We start from the raw sequence: 20,793 nt of genomic DNA, 5'->3' as shown, positions 1-20,793 counted from the left end.
TACTTGTATTGGACATTGTATTTGGGTACCACCTGACTTCTTGGGCACCCATTAGCTTTAATTCTTTATTGGTACAAAAGCAAACTCAAAAGCTAAAGCGTGCTATTTTGTAATTTGGGCTATTATTTGAGCTTGAATATGAATAATATATTAAATACATGCTTTGTGGAGCACTCACACAAGGCATGGGAGGAGATTGCACCCAATTGGTCTCTTGTTCATGTCGTGCAAGCTTTTTTCATTGATTTTTGTATAAAAAGTAAAGTTATTTTGTTCTTGGGAACCTTCTGACGCTCACTACGCGCGCATACGACGACCGATCTATGCACCAGTGGTATTAGAGCGAAGCTGAGATCGAGAGCTTCCAATCACTTACCATCTTGCGTGAAGGCGGAGCTCCTGGAACGATCGAGCTCTACAGCCAGTTTCGTCGCGAACGGTCGATACCATCGTGTTCCTGGCAGTCAAGAACCCCCTTCTGCACTCTCTCATCGCGAAAGACTAGCCTCTCTAGGCGAAGGACCGGCGGCAAAGTTCCTTACTCAAGTCATCAATATGCAAATAAGCCTCCATAGCTTCATACCTTTAAGCTTAAGCCAAAAGCTTATTAAGCTTAACACTAAGCTTAATTTTAAAAAAAGCTTTACAAATGAAATTTTCGCATCTATGGCGACAGTATGTACTGCCCGCCGTCGACGCTAGCGAGGACATACTCTTGTCCTTTAAATCCACGCTTGATCAAATAAATATAAAGCTTTTAAGTCCTCCAAGTACTCCAAGCTTTTTTAATTCTGCAAGTCACAAAGGTCACTAAAGACTTACTCAATAACTATCATAGAGACAGTTCACACGCAGAAGCACACGAATCAGTCTATTGCTCTCTGAAAGTCCCTATTCACACTTATAGACTTGCTTAACCAGATTCAGCAAATACAAAAGTTCATACACAGTTTCTACGCAACACTATTCTTTTGGAAGATGGTTGTGATAACGAATACCGCAAATGTAAAGGAGAAAGACTACAAAAGTCAAACAAAATATACAAGCCTTGTAAACCCACCTTTGAGCTACGCTCATCCCGCTAATAAGATTTCGAGAGTGTGAGGTCTTTTGGATTTTGCAGGATGACTGATCAAAACATGGACGATCTTATGGTTGAAGGTGATCTACCCAACGACGGAGCAAAAGTTGGATTTGATTATGTGATGCAGCTCGAAGAAGAACGAAGAGCCCGACAAGCTTTGCAAGTTCAACTAGCCAATCTGCAACGATCTACCACTGACCAAGATGAATTGCAACCCGAAGATCTTATACGACGTACCATTGATGCAACACTTGAAGTCCAATCCATTCGTAAAGAAACAAAGATAAGTTAAAAAAACTTCAAATTTCGTACTTTCAATGGATCACGCGATGAAAATACTACTTGCTTTTATCAATCAATTTGATGATTACTTCCATGAAGAAACATATACTGAGAATGAAAAAATTAAATGTGACATTAACAATTTAGTTGATTGAGCATCCTTATGGTGGACTGTGGTCCACAAGAGTGTTGATTGCCCCACTACATGGGAGACTTTCCAAAAGAAATTTTTGCAGAATTTCCTTCCTCCTCAATTCCATGAAAAAACCATCAAGCAATGGGATCTTCTACAGCAAAGGGATCGCGAACCTATTTCTCAATACAGTGAACGTTTCTGGAATGCTCTACTGCAAGTACGTATACTCGAAGATGTACCTGAAGCAACTCATAAACGCAAGTTTATGTCTGGCCTACTTGGACATTTCTATGCTGAAGTCAATATGTTCAAGCCAACAACCCTTGAAGATACAATTTCCTTGGCTCATGACACTGAAGACAAGATTGGAGGACGAGACAAGCAACCACAACAATTTCCAACTAATTGTAACTTTGGTTCCAAACAATTCAATTCAAATTTTCGAAGATTCAATCAAAGTTATTTTCTTCCATCTTCATTCCGTAAATCTTGGATACGACTACCTGCCTTGCCATCAAACACCAATCCAAACCCTAAGCTATCCTCACAGTCAAATCTCAATATTCCTAAACTTCCTGCCATTACCAATAATGTATCTAAAGCAAAACCCATAGTTTATTACAAATGCCATCAACCTGGACATCTAGCAGTCAATTGTTAATCGAAAAAGCCATCTATCCATATCAATTATCTTGGAGCCATGGAAGAAAAAAAACGTGAGAAAATGCCGAACTTTACGGAAGATGATGACGGCATTGGTACTACTTCGGATACTTTGCCAAGTATTCCAACTCCTCATTCTTTATTAACAATGAAATGTTTTGTGCATAATAAAGAAAAGACTATTTTACATGATGATGGGAGCACACATGACTTTATTTCTGCAAAGTTAAAGAATTAAATTTACAAACTGTTTCTACACATTATCGTATCAACGCTGCATTCTTAAGTAGTCTAGTGACATTATCTTAGAAATGCCTTGGTGTCATCAATACAATCCTGACATAGATTATTCTACGCATTCAATTAAAATTTATTTTCAAGGAAAACAAATCACATTACATGGTATACATGCTTGTAATAATTTTTCACTTCTTACTCATAATCAGGCTAAATGTGCACTACGTAAAGGTAGCAAATCTTATTTAATATGGATGAATAAAATTCAAGCTTTAAAAAAATAAATGTATCCTAAGCATACACGATTTCTTGCCCAATTTCAAGATTGTTTGCTATTGATTTACCATCTGGATTACCACCTTCATGTCCTAAAAATCATAAGATAGATTTAATTCCTGAAACACAGCCACCATGTAAAGCACAATTTAAACATAACCAAATTGAACAGAAAGAAATTCAAAATCAAATAGAAAAATTACTTAACAAAGGATTAATTAGACGTAGTACTTCTCCATTTGGTGCACATGTCTTATTAGTGAAGAAGAAAAATAATACTTATCGCATGTGCATTGATTATCGTGCCCTGAATAAAATTATTGCTAAGAATAGATATCCGATTCCTAGGGTAGATGATCTTATGGATAAGCTACAAGAATCTGTCATATTCAATAAGATAGATCTCAAATCTGGCTATGATCAAGTAAGTTTGGACAAATCTGATATATTCAAAACTGCATTTAGAACACAATTTGGACACTATGAATTTTTAGTTATGCCTTTCGGTTTAACTAATGCACCAACCACATTTAGTCGTATGATGAATCGCATATTTTTAAAACATCAATATTGTATCATAGTATTCTTTGATGATGTATTAGTATTCAATAAAAATGAGAATAAGCATTATGAATATTTGTCTTTAGTTTTTAAATTGTTAAAAGACAATCAATTATATGTTAATCCAAAAAAGTATGAATTTTTCTAGATAGAAATTGAATTTCTAAGACATATTATTTCATCAGAAGGTATTAAAGTCGATCCTAAAAAGATAGAAGCAATTTTAAATTGACCCATAGTCAAAAATGTGCATGAATTACGTTCTTTTCTAGGTCTTGCTAGCTTTTACAAAAAGTTTGTGAGAAATTTCTCATTACTTGCATTACCTTTGACAAAACTTTTAAAGAATGGTATTGTGTATAACTGGTCTGACAATCAACAAAAATCCTTTGATTTATTGAAACATGCTTTAACACGTGCTCATGTATTACAACTACCTGACTTCAATAGACCATTCTTCTTAGTAGTTACTGATGCAAGTGGATCTGGAAGAAGAGCCGTTCTTATCCAATATAATCATCCCATAGCCTACTCTAGTTGCAAACTCAAACCATCTGAACTTAAATATTCTACCTATGATAAAGAATTGCTAGCTGTAGTACAAGTCTTACGTTAATGAAAATATTATTTAATGAAATCTGAATTTATGATCAAAACTAACCAACAAAGCATTAGACATCTTCTTAGTCAACCACAAATATCTAACCGACACATTAAATGGATCGCTTTTATTCAAAGTTTTCATCCCCTTATACAATATCAACCAAGAAAAGAGAATGTTGTAGCTGATGCTTTGAGTAGACTTCCGACAATTCACAATATTTATGTGATATCATTTGATTCCCTTATTCCTATGAAAGATACTTATCATCAAGATCCTACTTTTCAAGCTGATTGGAATAAACTAGTTGCAAATAATTGGATTCCTATTGATTCACTATCTTACAATAATGGATTCATGTTTTATGAAAAAAGATTATGTGAGACAATTCCATTTAGATCTTTTGTTTTGCATGAAATTCATTGTCCTCCATATCAAGGTCATAGAGGAATTATATCTACTTTATGTATATTAACTGAAGATTTTTATTGGCCACATATGGACACTGATGTATCTAACTTTGTATCTAAATGTTTAATTTGTCAACGAGTTAAAAGATACCATGGTAAACAATATGGTTTACTAATGCCATTATCTATTCCATCACGACCATAAAAATAGATTTCAATGGATTTTATCACTGGTTCATCTAACACTAAAGCTAACTATGATATGATTTAGACTATTGTAGATAGATTTAGCAAACAAGCATATTTTATTCCATGCAAAAAAACTTGAGCTGCATCTCAAGTTACTCAAATGTTTTTTAAAACAGTTTTCACTAATCATGGTTTACCAAAAGTTATTATATCCGATCATGATTCTAGATTTTGTAATAATTTTTGGATTACTTTGTTTGCTAACTTAAAAACAAAGATTGATTTTTCATCTATATTTCATCCTGAAATAAATGGTCAAACAGAGGCTACTAACAGTACTATTTTAGATATTTTGCGTACTTACACCATTTCAAAACCACACATGAAATACACATCTACATTTACTTCAATTTGCATACAATAATACACCACATACAGCTACAAAGAAAGCACCATTTGAAGTTATTTATGAATATCGATTGCCTACACATGTTACATCATTATCAAACAAAATTCAAACTACTAATAATATTACTAACATGCATGCTACTATTTTTTATGAAGTTAAAGATATGATTGCCAAAGCCCAACAACCATACACAAAACAAGCAAACTAAAAAAGACAGGCTTTAAATTTTAAAGTTGATTATGTTTGGTTACGAATAGAAAAATGTAAATTACAAAGTGTAGATAAACACCTAGTTATGAAATCAGCACCTAGATTTTATGAACTATTCAAGATCACGTGAGGTTTTGTGGTGGATTTCTGTGAGGTGCTCGCCCATCGGCTTTCCAGACACTCTTTTAGTGGTCTATCGAGAAACGAATCTAAGCGTCACTACTCGGCACTCCCCGGGAATGTTCCGAGTTTTGTCGCCTAGGGTTTCCCGAATCCGCCTCGCAACGGAATGTTCATGACCGAACCCACTAGGATCGACCTGAAATTCGGGTTCCTAGTTGTCAAGGTCTCCTATTAGCATTCTAGCATTGGGTTTTGGGCATCCTACTTTACGCAGAGATATCCAATCCGAAGCAGACCCATGCCGCACTTGGTTCAAAGAGAATAGGAAACGAGAGGGATGCGCTGCTCAACCTCTCTGTCCATAGGGCATAGTCCCATTCCGGTCCCCTAAAACGGCATGAATCGGGTTCTAACCTATCAATACCTAAAGCTCGAATGACGATAAAAACTTGTGAGAACCCTCCCAGTTCTCTGGGACCACCCTGCCGTAGGACGGACCCATCGGGGATTCCGCCCACCCGCTTCCCTTAATAGCTTTAGTTTTCTAATTAGGTCCTACCACATTTATGTGTGACACTTAAAATCAGCTTCATTAATTAAGCCTTTTAGGGAACAGGGTTCGTTCGCATAAATTATAGCACACACACGAAAACAGAGCAAAGCAATCTATTGACAAACAAGATCAAACAAGTTCCTTAACTTATCTTCAAGTTAATCTTTGTCTCCCGCCCATACAAGAGAAATTATGTTTCGCTTCTGTCCAACAGAATTATCCCTTCTGCCCTGCAGAAGTAACTGGTCCAATTCACATGGCACCAAAACTCAATCATTTATCTAGAATAGAATCTCCCAACATGCCCAGATGTTGGGGGCCACGGAGGTCTTCAACTCCATTCTTGACCTAGCAAGGGGTGTCCAGAGCTCCAACTGACCCGCAAGCTGTCTAGGAGCGAAACATCATTCCCGTGGTTGACCTTTTCACCACTCGACCTTCGGCCCGTGAATCGAGCAGTGCCCTTTCGGGTTAATACGCGGTGCGACCATGGAGGTGATCCACCCGTACAATATATCCTTCCTTAATTAAATCCTTTAAGAATCAAGCACAAACAAGGCATTCAGCCTAAAATCATTTTCCAAGAAAACATTCCTTTATTCCCATGGCGACTTGTCATCACAGACCCTTGCCATGCATTTACCATAAATCACAAGCACTTGGAATAATTATCCAAACAACTAACAACCGATTGAATGTAAAAGCATTCAGGATATTGTTTGATCACCCAACAAAACCAATTGCATTCTTTCCAAAACAATGCAAGAGTAGATGAAATAATATTTCACATTGCATAATTGCTCTTCCCCTTGGGATCTAAGAGTAATATTATGCAAAAATGTTCTTAACACTTTCTTCCTTCGACTAGGGTATAGGTTAAGGGTTCAAACATTATTCATGATGTAAATTCTATAGGTCACTTACCTTGATTGATAACCCAACCCTGAGTTTGGATTAGTAAAAGTCATCGTTATCCAACGGATCTCAAGACATCCTAGTTTTAACCCTTATGATCAATTTCTTGTACTAGCTCTTAGTCAAGTCATGAGGCAAATAGAAATTTATCCTCATATATCAAACATGTTATAGGCATAACGTATAAATACTTGATAAGATAAGTGCGAGATGATCTCAAGTAATTAGACTCCTAGGCTCTTGGGCTAAGTACTTTTGAAGTATCTAAACTTTAAACTGGTACTTCTCTATTCATGATTCTTAATGTCATATTCTTTTAGCAATCATACAAGTTATAACCCTTGACTATACTTTAATCTAGAACTTGTATGCCCAATCTTTTAATGTCGTTCTTTTGACGACTATGCCATTCATAACGCTTGACTAATTCTTCCTTATAATTGCTCTACTAGCACATAAGTCATATGTGACTAGGTGCAATTATCTTCCCTTGATATATGCACTTTACAAACTCCATCTTCCGAATAGGTGAGATGAAATTTATCCTTTCCCATTACCTATACTCATGCAATAGTATGGGGCCTAACGTATCTCATACGAGAATCAAAGCAAGCATCAATCAATTTGAAAATACATTACTTACGACCGGAACCGCAGTTGAATTGACGGTGATGCCTTTGCTCGAAGCCTTGTTGCTGGTTGCAGGATTATCATCCGCACGCGACATTCTTCGCTTGGAGGCCATCATCCGCAGGTAGACTCAAGAGATTAAGAAGGTGGAATAGATTCAAGATGGCAGAGCGTAAGAGAAGATGGTTAAGTCGAGGATCGAGATAGAGGGAATTGAGCTAATTCTCTTCCTTGCAGCCTCTCGGGGTGACTATTCTCTCTCTCTCTCTCTCTCTCTCTCTCTCTCTCTCTCTCTCTCTCTCTCTCTCTCTCTCTCTCTCTCTCTCTCAAGCTCTCTTTCAAGCTCTTCCTCACAATCTCTTGGAGGGGTATCCTTCTCTCTACCTCTCTCTCGCAGTCTCTCGGTGTCTCCTTATCCTTCTTATGCCTCTCCCATGCCTCATATTTATAGTGAATTAGAGAAGAGGGCTTGTAGTTGAGAAGTGAAGCTCTTTGTGGAGGGGGATCTTGGAAAGATCAGTGATCTGATGCTCAGATCATAAATCTGATGGTTCCATTGGCTTCGAAAGGGGGGTAAAACCCCAAAACACTTGATTAGAAAGCTCTCAGTTCACTCATTTTCTCTGTTCGAAGTACTGTCTACTGCCTGTAAACTGCGATCGCGGCGCGCGCGATTTCGCCAGTCACTTTTCTTTATTTTTCTTTTTATAAAATCTTCAAACTAACTAAAATATCACTTGTCTTTTCTTTTAAATGACATCCAGTTCCATATCGTTTTTTTAGGATAATATCTAAAATATACTAGCTTTGCCCAAAATCTAATGTTTTTGGACATTCCAAACTATACACATGAACTTAGTGATTAATATAACTCATAAGTCTCATTCACGTTGTAATTTACGTGAAGGGTAGCTACGGTCTTTGCTAATTCGAGAAAAATATCGAATTTACGACTCTTGATTTTTCTAAATAAAATATTTTAAATTAAATAAAAATTATCAATAATTAATGTTAGTTAGTTTTTACCTTAGTTAGTCTTTAGTTAGTAATCTTACTAACTTATTAATTGACTAACTAACTTAGGAACCAACCAACTAACTTTTATTATGCGGAGATATTACATCCTCCTCCCCTTAGAGAAATCGAGATGTCCTCATCTCGAGAGAAACATAGGGTATCATCTTGGAATATGTGGGTTATGGAACACCACGCTTCTGCTGCGCTACTCTGATCTCTCACAGACATACGATCTTTTGGAAAAAACAACTTATGGTATTTGATATGTTTGAGTCTTGGTTACAATAGAAAATTTATTGTAGTTACATCTCATGGATATCTTCTAGGTTTTTCCTAAGCACTTGGTATATTCTAGATCATTGGAGCTTGTACAGCTTATTTCTTGTAAGCTTAAGTTCTCTTCGAGCTCTGTTGGGACAATTGATATAGTTATATCCAATGTTGTGGCACTCGGAGCATCGGTGTTTAGGGTACCTTGGGCATTCCCTTTTGAAATGACCTAACTCCCTGCAATAGAAACAACGCGGAGCTTTATCACTTGTGGTCACAAGATTTTTGGTTGTCCTTGGTAGGATTTTCTTCTTTAGACCAAAGTGTCCTAGGATTTTTCAGATTGGAGTGATCCTTTATCTTGGAAACTACATTTCCAGATTGTCCTGCCCTTAGTTCGGGACTGAGCTCCATGGACAATTGGCTTTGCTTGTAATACTAAAGAATACTTCCAAGCTTCGACATTCTGGTAAGACCCAATCTATATTAGTTGAGAATAAATGACTTAAGAGAATTTCATTGCACATTATGACTATCATTCCTTGCCAGAGTATCTCCAATCATTTGCAAGTTCTAGGCTCAAAATAGACGCAACTCATATTACTCAAGTTAACTGTAGTTACAAGAGTAAAGTTTATTCCAATACAAGTTGTATTTCATGTCGACAAAATTTCTAGGATTTCTAATAATCTTAAAGTGGTGTAGTAGGTTCTAAGTATTCGTCTTCATCTGATTCTTCTATATATCCAAAGACTGCACTTGTGTAACTTCGTTTTCTTGGAGACTCCGTATCTTTTGGACTTAAGTCAGGGCAGTCTACTTGGACATGTCCTAGCTCATTGCAATGGAAACATTGACGGTAGGGACATCTCCTACGGATGTGCCCTATCTCTCCACATGTATGGCATCTCTTACCCAGATCTCGGGAGTCATCTTTACTAAAATTTTCCGATTTAAATTCTTGGACGATTGGATTCGCTCGGAGTAATGCGTCTTGCAAGTCTGTTGGACGCATTGCTTCAAGACGATGGTTCAGAGGAGTGTTTAGGCCATGGCAAAACTTAGATACTTGCTGCGCAATATCCATAGGTGGTGCGTATTTTAGTAGGGTTACAAACTTTGAGTAGTAGGCTTCCAAAGTTAATTCTAGTTGCTTTAGCCTAAAGAATTCATTCATCTTCAAAGTCTGGTAGGTTGGCGGAAGGTATCGTATGCGTACAGCATCTTTCAACTGAACCCAAGTAACAGCGGCTTCAGAAACACCTTCATCTTTGCACCATTGCTTCCACCATAATCGAGCCTGGACAACTAACTTAAGTTTGGCTATCATTGCTTGATTGGTAGAGGCAGTTCCCAAAGCAAAGAAATAGTCATCCATTGACTCAATCCATATCTCCACCTCTGCTGCAATGTCTATCCCTTCTCCATCAAACTCGTGTACCTTAATTTGCTTGAGAAGGAATTTCTTCTCTTGCATGTCAACATTCGTGGGTACAGAAAGTGCCTAACAATCAAGCCATACTGCTTAGATTATTTTGTTTAGGATATGTCTACAAACTATACATTAATCAATCATGTATCATTACAAAATTTCGCTCTGATACCAACTGTGAGGTGCCCGCCCATCGGCTTTCCAGGCACACTTTTAGCGGTCTATCGAGAAACAAATCTAAGCGTCGCTACTCGGCACTCCCAGGGAATGTTCCGAGTTTTGTCGCCTAGGGTTTCCCGAATCCGCCTCGCAACGGAATGTTCATGACCAAACCCACTAGGATCGACCTGAAATTCGGGTTTCTAGTTGTCAAGGTCTCCTATTAGCATTCTAGCATCGGGTTTTGGACATCCTACTTTACGCAGAGATATCCAATCCGAAGCAGACCCATGCCGCACTTGGTTCAAAGAGAATGGGAAACGAGAGGGATGCGCTACTCAACCTCTCTGCCCATAGGACATAGTCCCATTCCGGTCCCCTAAAACGGCATGAATCGGGTTCTAACCTATCAATACCTAAAGGTCGAATGACGATAAAAACTTGTGAGAAGCCTCCCAATTCTCTGGGACCACCCTGCCGTAGGACGGACCCGTCGAGGATTCCGCCCACCCGCTTCCCTTAATAGCTTTAGTTTTCTAATTAGGTTCTACCACATTTATGTGTGACACTTAAAATCAGCTTCATTAATTAAGCCTTTTAGGGAACAGGGTTCGTTCGCAAAGCAATCTATTGACAAACAAGATCAAACAAGTTCCTTAACTTATCTTCAAGTTAATCTTTGTCTCCCGCCCATACAAGAGAAACTATGTTTCGCTTCTGTCCAACAGAAGTATCCCTTCTTCCCTACAGAAGTAACTGGTCCAATTCACATGGCACCAAAACTCAATCCTTTATCTAGAATAGGATCTCCCAACATGCCCAGATGTTGGGGGCCACGGAGGTCTTCAACTCCATTCTTGACCTAGCAATGGTTGTCCAGAGCTCCAATTGACCCGCAAGCTGTCTAGGAGCGAAACATCATTCCCGTGGTTGGCCTTTTCACCACTCGACCTTCGGCCCGTGAATCGAGTAGTGCCCTTTCGGGTTAATACGCGGTACGACCATGGAGGTAATCCACCCGTACAATATATCATTCCTTAATTAAATCCTTTAAGAATCAAGCACAAACAAGGCATTCAACCTAAAATCATTTTCCAAGAAAACATTCCTTTATTCCCATGGCGACTTGTCATCACAGACCCTTGCCATGCATTTACCATAAATCACAAGCACTTGAAATAATCATCCAAACAACAACTAACAACCGATTGAATGTAAAAGCATTCAGGATATTGTTTAATCAACCAACAAAACTAATTGCATTCTTTCCAAAACAATGCAAGAGTAGATGAAATAATATTTCACATTGCATAATTGCTCTTCCCCTTGGGATCTAAGAGTAATATTATGCAAAAATATTCTTAACACTTTCTTCCTTCGGCTAGGGTATATGTTAAGGGTTCAAACATTATTCATGATGTAAATTCTATAGGTCACTTACCTTGATTGATAACCCAACCCTGAGTTTGGATTAGCAAAAGTCATCGTTATCCAACGGATCTCAAGACATCCTAGTTTTAACCCTTATGATCAATTTCTTGTACTAGCTCTTAGTCAAGTCATGAGGCAAATAGAAATTTATCCTCATATATCAAATATGTTATAGGCATAACATATAAATACTTGATAAGATAAGTGCGAGATGATCTCAAGTAATTAGACTCCTAGGCTCTTAGACTAAGTACTTTTGAAGTATCTAAACTTTAAACTAGTACTTCTCTATTCATGATTCTTAATGTCATATTCTTTTAGCAATCATGCAAGTTATAACCCTTGACTATACTTTAATCTAGAACTTGTATGCCAAATCTTTTAATGTCGTTCTTTTGACGACTATGCCATTCATAACGCTTGACTAATTCTTCCTTGTAATTGCTCTACTAGCAAATAAGTCATATGTAACTAGGTACAATTATCTTCCCTTGATATATGCACTTCACAAACTCCATCTTCCGAATAGGTGAGATGAAATTTATCCTTTCCCATTACCTATACTCATGCAATAGTATGGGGCCTAACGTATCTCATACGAGAATCAAAGCAAGCATCAATCAATTTGAAAATACATTACTTACGACCGGAACCGCAGTTGGATTGACGATGATGCCTTTGCTCAAAGCCTTGTTGCTGGTTGCAGGATTATCATCCGCACGCGACATTCTTCGCTTGGAGGCCATCATCCGCAGGTAGACTCAAGAGATTAAGAAGATGGAATATATTCAAGATGGCAGAGCGTAAGAGAAGATGGTTAAGTCGAGGATCGAGATAGAGGGAATTGAGCTAATTCTCTTCCTTGCAGCCTCTCGGGGTGACTATTCTCTCTCTCTCTCTCTCTCTCTCTCTCTCAAGCTCTCTTTCAAGCTCTTCCTCACAATCTCTTGGAGGGGTATCCTTCTCTCTACCTCTCTCTCGCAGGCTCTCGGTGTCTCCTTATCCTTCTTATGCCTCTCCCATGCCTCATATTTATAGTGAATTAGAAAAGAGGGATTGTGGTTGAGAAGTGGAGCTCTTTGTGGAGGGGGATCTTCGAAAGATCAGTGATCTGATGCTCAAATCATAAATCTAATGGTTCCATTGGCTCCGAAAGGGGGGTAAAACTCCAGGACACTTGGTTAGAAAGCTCTCAATTCAGTCATTTTCTCTGTTCGAAGTGCTGTCTACTGCCTGTAAACTGCGATCGCGGCGTGCGCGCTTTTGCCAGTCACTTTTTTTTATTTTTCTTTTTATAAAATCTTCAAACTAACTAAAATATCACTTGTCTTTTCTTTTAAATGACATCCATTTCCATATCGTTTTTTTAGGATAATATCTAAAATATACTAGCTTTGCCCAAAATCTAATGTTTTTGGACCTTCCAAACTATACACATGAACTTAGTGATTAATATAACTCATAAGTCTCGTTCACGTTGTAATTTACGTGAAGGGTAGCTACGGTCTTTGCTAATTCGAGAAAAATATCGAATTTACGACTCTTGATTTTTCTAAATAAAATATTTTAAATTAAATAAAAATTATCAATAATTAATGTTTGTTAGTTTTTACCTTAATTAGTCTTTAGTTAGCAATCTTACTAACTTATTAATTGACTAACTAACTTACGAACCAACCAACTAACTTTTATTATGCGGAGATATTACAATTTCGTAAAATTTTATTACTAGGGCTCATACACAAAGTGAATTCTTTGTGGAAAAAGTCAATGGAAACGCCTATGCTTTTCGAGCGTTTTGTTAATTTCATGTGTACAGTGATGATTCCATAGCGAGTGATTCCACAAAATACATTTTTAAATTAATAAATGTTTATAAGTTTAGAGTACGTACTCGTAATAAATTAAGATTAAGATTGATTTCTAACCAATTTATTTAAATAGCTAAAGACTGCTAAGTATTCACTTTTATTGGTTTAATTATATTATTTTTCTAACAATTGTGAATGCTTCAATTGATGTGTAGAGCAAGCAACGATGGCAATGAAAAGCATTGGAGGATAACGTGTATTTAAGTTTTCGTCAATATTTTGATGGGCGTGTATGTTAGACATGGCATCTATATTTTGTCACGCTTATTTATCAAAGCGCTTGATATTTATTTATTATTTTTGTATGTGCATGGACGCATGATTTAAATACTTATATTAAACATTGTATTTGGATAGCGTCCGACTTCTTGAACGCCCATTAGCTTTAATTCTTTATTGGCACAAAAGCAAACTCAAAAGCTAAAGCATGCTATTTTGTAATTTGAACTATTATTTGAGCTTAAAGATGAATAATATATTAAATACATGCTTTGTGAAACACTCACACAAGGCATAGAGAAAGATTGCACCCAATTGATCTCTTGTTCATATCGTGCAAGCTTTCTTCGTTGGTTTTTTGTGTAAAAAGTAGAGTTATTTTGTTCTTGGGGACCTTCAGACGCTCACTACGCGCATATGACGACCGATCTATGCACCACTACTAAAGAACTCCTTAAGTTTTTAGAGAAGATTCCTAATTTGATGAGAAGATATCATTCATTTTCTTTCTAAGTTCTTAATCTTGAGTCAACAATCTTCTTTACAAGTGTAACTATGTGACTACATAATCTTTACAAAACTTAAAGAAAAGCTTTGAACATTAGAAAGCCTTAAGCCTATATAAAGAGGGGAGAGTTAAGTAGCATGGGCCATTTTCTTCATTACAAAATTCGCCTCTTATTTGAGGAGAGTATATTATGTTTGCAAAATAAGATTAATTCAAATCTTCATCATTCATCCATTATAAGATTAATTTGAACAATTTTATTCGTCTTTTTAGTTTATTAAGATTAAATTCAAATCTACATTTCATTGTTTTTAGGATTAGTTTAAACAAATTTGTCCATTTTTTCATTTATTATAATTAATTAATATTAGTTAATCTTAGTTCATCTTTAGAATAGCTAGTTTTGTTAAGATTAGTTTATCACAATTAGTTAACATGGTTAGTTTATTATAATTAGCTAACATTTTTTTTTACTTCTTAATAATAATATTAATAGCTCTAATGTAATTAGTAAATTAGATTTACTTCTATAATATCAATAGCATTTGTCTTTGTAATAGTTAGTATGTAATTAATAGTTATAATATTAGTAGATAAATTTATGTTGGTTAATATCTAAATAGTAGTGAAACAAAAATGAAAGAAAACGATCTTTTGAACATATGGCAAAAACAAAAACATAACAAACTTTCAAATGTGCTAAAAAAACAAAAACATGAATCTTCTATATTGAATGGACAAAAAAATAACACATTTTCACATAATTATTCGATTATGAAGATATTCGTTTAACTATATAGCATTTTTTTTATTTCATTTAATTTTTATATTTTTAAATACTATTATCATTTATTTATTTTATTAAAATTACTATGAAAAAAAGAAAAATTTATCATCTTTACTCGCAAGCAAGGCCACTTATTCAAGGAGCTTCAATCAAAGCCTAAAAATGACAATTTTGGAGACATTTCTCCAAACATAAGACCATATGGCTTATTCATCAAAAGATCCCATGGCTAATACCAAAGTGACTAAAGAAAAAATGCCAAAAAACTTATATTGGGATTTTGTGCAAATAGGTGGCAAGAACTATATGCAGAGCTTCATATCTTCTTTACTTCTAGTGTGAACCTGGTTCTTACATCTACTTTCCTTTTCCAGTGATGGCATCCTTCTTTTTGGACCTTGAATAGAGAACCCACACTTTACTCTCACATGTAGGCAATATTCATCTCCTTTACTAAGCCGCACATGTCAACCTATTTGTTGCCTCTACTTTCCTTTTATAGTGATGACATCCTTCTTTGTGGACCTTGATTAGAAAATCCACCCCCCTCTCACATGCAGGCCGTATTCATCTCCTTTGCTGAGCTGCACGTGTTAACCTAGTTCTTACTTTAGTAAGCTGCACGTGTCAACCTAATTTTTACCTCTACTTTCCTTTTATAGTGATGGTATTCTTCTTTGTGGACCTTGATTAGAGAACCCACACCTCACTCTCCCATGCAGGCAGTATTCATCTCCTTTACTGAGCCGCACATGTCAACCTAAGTTCTTACTTCTACAGTGACGGCATCCTTCTATCTCCACACCTCACTCTCACATGCAGGCAGTAGCCTTGACTAATTGCATTATGGCATGATACCCCCGGCAGGTGAGCTAAGAGGCGTGATGCGCCGAGCAGGGCACAAGCAACATGTTGCAACCGGATGGCCAATGGCCAAAAACCCGTCTTGTATCTTCCTTCAATTATTGCCCCTCACCTCTTCAGATCTCCCTGCAGCTGCCCGAAATCTCTACGCGTATAAATTCTCACGTGGAGAGCAACGTGCTCCAGCAAGGAACTCCTACACGTTAACAGATTCAACCCAAGGTGCGGCGCCCATTTATGGCAGTAGTTGCTTCCCTTAGCTCTAATCTTCCTATCGAAGCATAGCACCTGGATATGGCAGATCATGTACCTTTCAATGTTTGCAGGAAAGGATGCTTTTTCCCTCTAGAGAGCGTACATACCCTACACATCGTAACACAAAGTTTACCAGTGCTGGAACTAATAGACCTCGAACAGTTGCGCGAGATGCTATTGGAAAGTCCTGTTGTCCCTGCGATGCTCAAGACAAGAAGGTAGGGGTGTAGTTTACAGGTTTATAGTTAAAATGCAGGAGCACACAGTCTCTCGGAAGTTTAAGACAAGAAGCTAATGGAGTCTCTGTTTATCTCAGAGTTCAAGCTTCAAAGTTACACAGGCGATGCTCTTAGGCACGTCCCATAATTTTCTTGTAATTCATCACGACATGAAAAGACCATTGTCCCAATACCTCATATTTACTCCTCATAACTGCTACGTCACGAGTAACCCGTTGAGCAGCGCATGCAAGCTGGCACTGGGAGGACTACTAGAGAAGCACTTCAGAGAGGAGGTCCATGTGGTGGAGGTGACTCTATGGCTCAATCCAGATGAGAACAAATTTGTTGTGCTCCATGGTAGAAAACTTGTCCCATGTTCATGTCATGCGTTGGAACGTTTGCTTGGGCAAGAAGGGGAGAGGTGAGATGCATGGGTGTAAGGTTGTATGTGAAGGCAATCAACAACAATAGAGGGGAGTTTTTGCCCATCTAAAGAAGGATGATAATGTATTACCTTTTAAAAAAACAATAATTTTTTAAAAATAGTTACAAGCCCTTCCAATCTCTTTAAAAAGAAAAGAAAAGGCTTCTCTAAAACCTTCTACATTTAAAAAAAAAGCTGGGAAACCCTTCAAATTTGAGGCCCGCTTAGGTACATGTGATGCCTATGTCCTACATTGTTGGTAGGACCCACGAATGAGTAGGCAAGATTGCTAAAACAATCGAGCCCATGTCACCTTTTACTGTATACAATGTGAGTATATTTAGTCGTTTTATTTAATGGGTCGTTTCTGTTCACATCAAACCGGCAGCAAGGTTATTGTAGTACTCCTTCACTCTAATAATGTTATAGCGAGTGAACAAGAATCAACGAACGTTCTGTGAGAGAAAGAGAAAGAGACCAGCTGCCTATCATCTGTCAACACATGAGACCAGAGCAATTCACATTTCATCCTTGGGACTCCAGCTTTTCGGGCCTTGATGAGATTACAAATTCCGGAAAGCAAAAACCACACAATCTACACACACATGGCTGTGTTGTCAGGAGCTGCAGCTGGTACTGCAAATTGCAATGCAGCTGCCATTGCAGGAAATATTTGAATTCTGGGGAAAGGCACCAACATTATGATGGAGCTGGTGGTACTCCTGGCAAGTGGACGATGGGACAACAATTAATGAAGGGGAGAGGAGACAAATGCTTTTGACAGAATAAATTAAGAATTTCTAGTCTTGGATTGTAAGAATTGATTTTGGGGGGGAAGGGGGAGTCCTATAGGGAGGCTAGTTGCTGGACATTCATGGGGAAGATTTCAGAGGTGTCGCCCGAGAAGATACTCTTGCCCAGGATGGCATTGGTGGCATCAGAGGGGTGGAAGGCATCCCAAAACAAGTGCGTATTGCGATCTGGGCATAGCTTCGCCAGCGGTGGCAAGCATGTGAGCTGGCCCCGGAACTTGCCCACCCCACAACACCCAGACTTGACCTCGGTGAAGCCTGTCTCCCATCCATTGTTAGCATCAATCAATCATAAACGATTGCATTATCAAAACCTAAACCCCAAACCCTAAACATTGCAACAGTCATGAACAAATGCATAAAGCCCCAAATCCTCAACCCTAAAACTGTATTTTCTATGCTGCTTACTAGAAAATCTAAGTAAGCAATCTTCACCTTTGTCAGTACTTACCATATTGAGAAGGGTTGCTGAGGATCCTGGAAAAGGCCTCGTAAACCCTCCCATAGACAAAAGTAACTCCTGGGAGTTGGGGGTCAGCATTGAGCTGGGTAACCAGCTGCTCCACCTGTTATCAATGCTCTCATAAACCAATTAATGGAGTGAACTTCGAAATTGCAATTATCGATCCTAGATAATGGTTGAGATGCATTTTCTCATTGGCACTTCCGAGGCCTATCTAAGATAAACCTAGTATAATGTCACATGAACCTTGGTAGACAATACTGCAGTCTAGAAAACCTTTACTTGCTAAACTTCAAGACAGTCTAGCAAGTACCTCAGAGAGGAACTCTGACGGAACACTTGAAAACACACATATATGATGCATGTCAAGTAAGTCTTCTTAATTCCATATATATAGGGCTTGGGAGCTAAATAAAAGATGAAATCTCACATCAGAGAGCACTGACCTCGGCATTGAAGCCCTGCACAAGTTCGTTGATATACTCCACGCAATTGCCGTCTTTGCTCTTGGTTGCCAGCACATTGGGTATGCACCCCAGAGGCCCTACCCCGGATATCACAAACTTCCGCGCCCCCAGCTGATACAAAGTCTAATCGATCTCATCACAAAAAAAACAAATCAATCAGATTCAGATACAAAATCACTGGCAATAACCAGCACAAATCAGACAGCAGTAATGAAGGTTCAGGCCCATGGAAGGACATTACTATGAGCTGCTGCGCGAAGGTCTGAGTCACAAGCACTTTATATTGTTCCGGGGTATACTTCTGGCTAAGCCCGGTTGAGTTGATGAGATAATTGTTGAGATAATCGTTGCTCCCCAGCACGATCGCAAACAGAGACTTGGACAGATACTCGGCGGTTGCCTGTGGACCCCCGAGCAGGGCCTTCAGTTCGATAAGAGTGAACTGGAAGTTGGATATCTGTGTATTGAAGGGCAACCGGGCCACCTGCAGTTCCCACAGAGACAGCAAATGTGAGCTCAAGCACACTACTATGAAACCCACAGAACAATTGACAACCAGCTTAACTAAGCTTAGCTACAAATTCCCTGCTCTTATAATTAGACATCTATAAGAAATCGTAGCCTGTACATGCCTGGCTTGTTGGAATACAATACCAATACCACAGTGCAAATGGCACCTATGTTGATACCCCTCTGGAGTAGTTCCCCACCTCTCACAAGCTCAAGTGTGGGTTAGTTTCATTCAAGGTGCCCATATCTATGCATGGAGACCCGCATTGCGACAATTTATGCGATACCTTCCTTCAAGGAGCTAAAGACCCTGATCTTCCTACATAAGCATAGCATACTGTCTCACATATTACAAAATCAGTAAAAGCAGATGGCCTCGAGGCTGCATTCCTTACATAATTCTTCCCAGAGCTGTCTAAGATGCCACCTGCAGCAGAGGCAAAGTTGACCCCATTCAGAATGGCCGGTCCTGTTGTGTTGGGATTCAGGTAAGCCGGAAGGAAAGGGAGCCCCAAGTATTGACCTGATACGAAGACAACAGCAGCAATGCGGCTAATCTCAGAGAAGCAGGAAGCCAAAGGAGCAAAAATGCATCACACTTCCACGAGTCGCAGAACAAAATGCCTACATTATTCGAATGCTTGCATACCTACAACATCAATGACAGTGCGGCCATTGCAGAACCTTCCGGTCGGGCCAAGGGGGAAGTCAATTCCATAAGGCTTAAAATTGGACCTAGCAAGGGATGGGATGTAATTATTGTTGCCATCGTCTACAAGAGAGTCTCCGAACACGAACATGGCTGGCACCAGGGGCTGCTGCTGGGACAGTACCAATGTGGCATAGCTCAGGCTGCAGAATACAAGCAGGCATGTCTGCGTCCACACGAGGGAGGTCTGCGGGGCGCTACTACATCTCGACATCCCTTATTATCTCTCTCGATTCCTCTGCAGGGAGCTAGCTTTACTGGATTCCCCTCCCCCCTCCTCTCTCTCTCTCTCTCTCTCTCTCTCAGTGTAGCTTGCTATCTTCAAGCTTAGAGCATGGCAGCCTCAACGAATTCTGAAGTTATCGTGTGCAGATAAGCAAAGCTGGCAGCCCAAAAGTTGTAATAATCAATCCCCCACCAACCCACCCTCTCTCACATCAACCCTCCAAACTCTCCCTCTCACAGCAAGCCTCGTAGCCTGCCCCCGTTGGCACCGGCACCTCAGCCTTTACTGCCTTTACGATCCCCAACGTGAAGAATCGGTCGTCCGCACCCCGCCTTCCCGGTCCCCCGGCCCCCGCGGGATCAATTAACCAGGCCGCTAACCGTGGTTTGTTTTCGCTATGAGAACGGTGTCGATGGCGCAAATATGGTAGGGAAGTTGGAAGATGCGGGAAATCCGCAAACATTGACGTTCATTAACGTATAAGTCCTGATATGAGTCTTAAGGCCTGCCACCCACACTAAGAGCCGCATCATACAAAGTAGGGAAATTTGACACTCAATTCACACTCCAAAACTCTATGTGTGCTTGTTCAACTTGACCTGACTTGACTCTATCTCCTACAAAAGAGGAACTCGTTGGAGTGAATACTGAGTTAATCAATACAAGTATTGCTCATGTGTTCCATAGCAATTGGTAGCGCAACCATTCCACGCTCATTAATAAACCTTCCTCTCTTCATTTGATGTGTTCTGCCATTATATATAGCCAAGTTTTCCTGATGTGTGACTTGTGGGTGGCCATGCACCGTCTAGTTAATGGTCTCGCCACTACAAGTTCATGTACTTACATGTGGCAGGGCTCTCAAGTAT

At 38.8% G+C, this 20,793-nt stretch overlaps 1 protein-coding gene across 1 annotated transcript; it reads right to left on the bottom strand.

The window, feature by feature from the left end:
• Window positions 1-17,170: 17,170 nt before the first annotated feature.
• On the bottom strand, window positions 17,171-20,091 carry LOC148009998 (GDSL esterase/lipase At1g71691-like). The gene is made up of 6 exons (XM_087672904.1): window positions 19,639-20,091; window positions 19,385-19,512; window positions 18,721-18,963; window positions 18,459-18,602; window positions 18,001-18,115; window positions 17,171-17,807 (listed from the first exon to the last, which is right to left on the bottom strand). The coding sequence occupies exons 1-6, from the start codon at window positions 19,910-19,912 to the stop codon at window positions 17,584-17,586; spliced, it is 1,128 nt and encodes a 375-aa protein (XP_087529030.1). The 5' UTR covers window positions 19,913-20,091; the 3' UTR covers window positions 17,171-17,583.
• Between the last annotated feature and the right edge of the window lie 702 nt (window positions 20,092-20,793).

This window comes from Lygodium microphyllum, chromosome 30 (assembly GCF_053477565.2).
Source record: "Lygodium microphyllum isolate KBCC chromosome 30, Lygodium_microphyllum_v1.1.10, whole genome shotgun sequence".
Lineage (NCBI taxonomy): Eukaryota > Viridiplantae > Streptophyta > Polypodiopsida > Schizaeales > Lygodiaceae > Lygodium > Lygodium microphyllum.
Note: the sequence above shows the minus strand (reverse complement) of the source record. Positions and strands in the feature narration are given on the sequence as shown.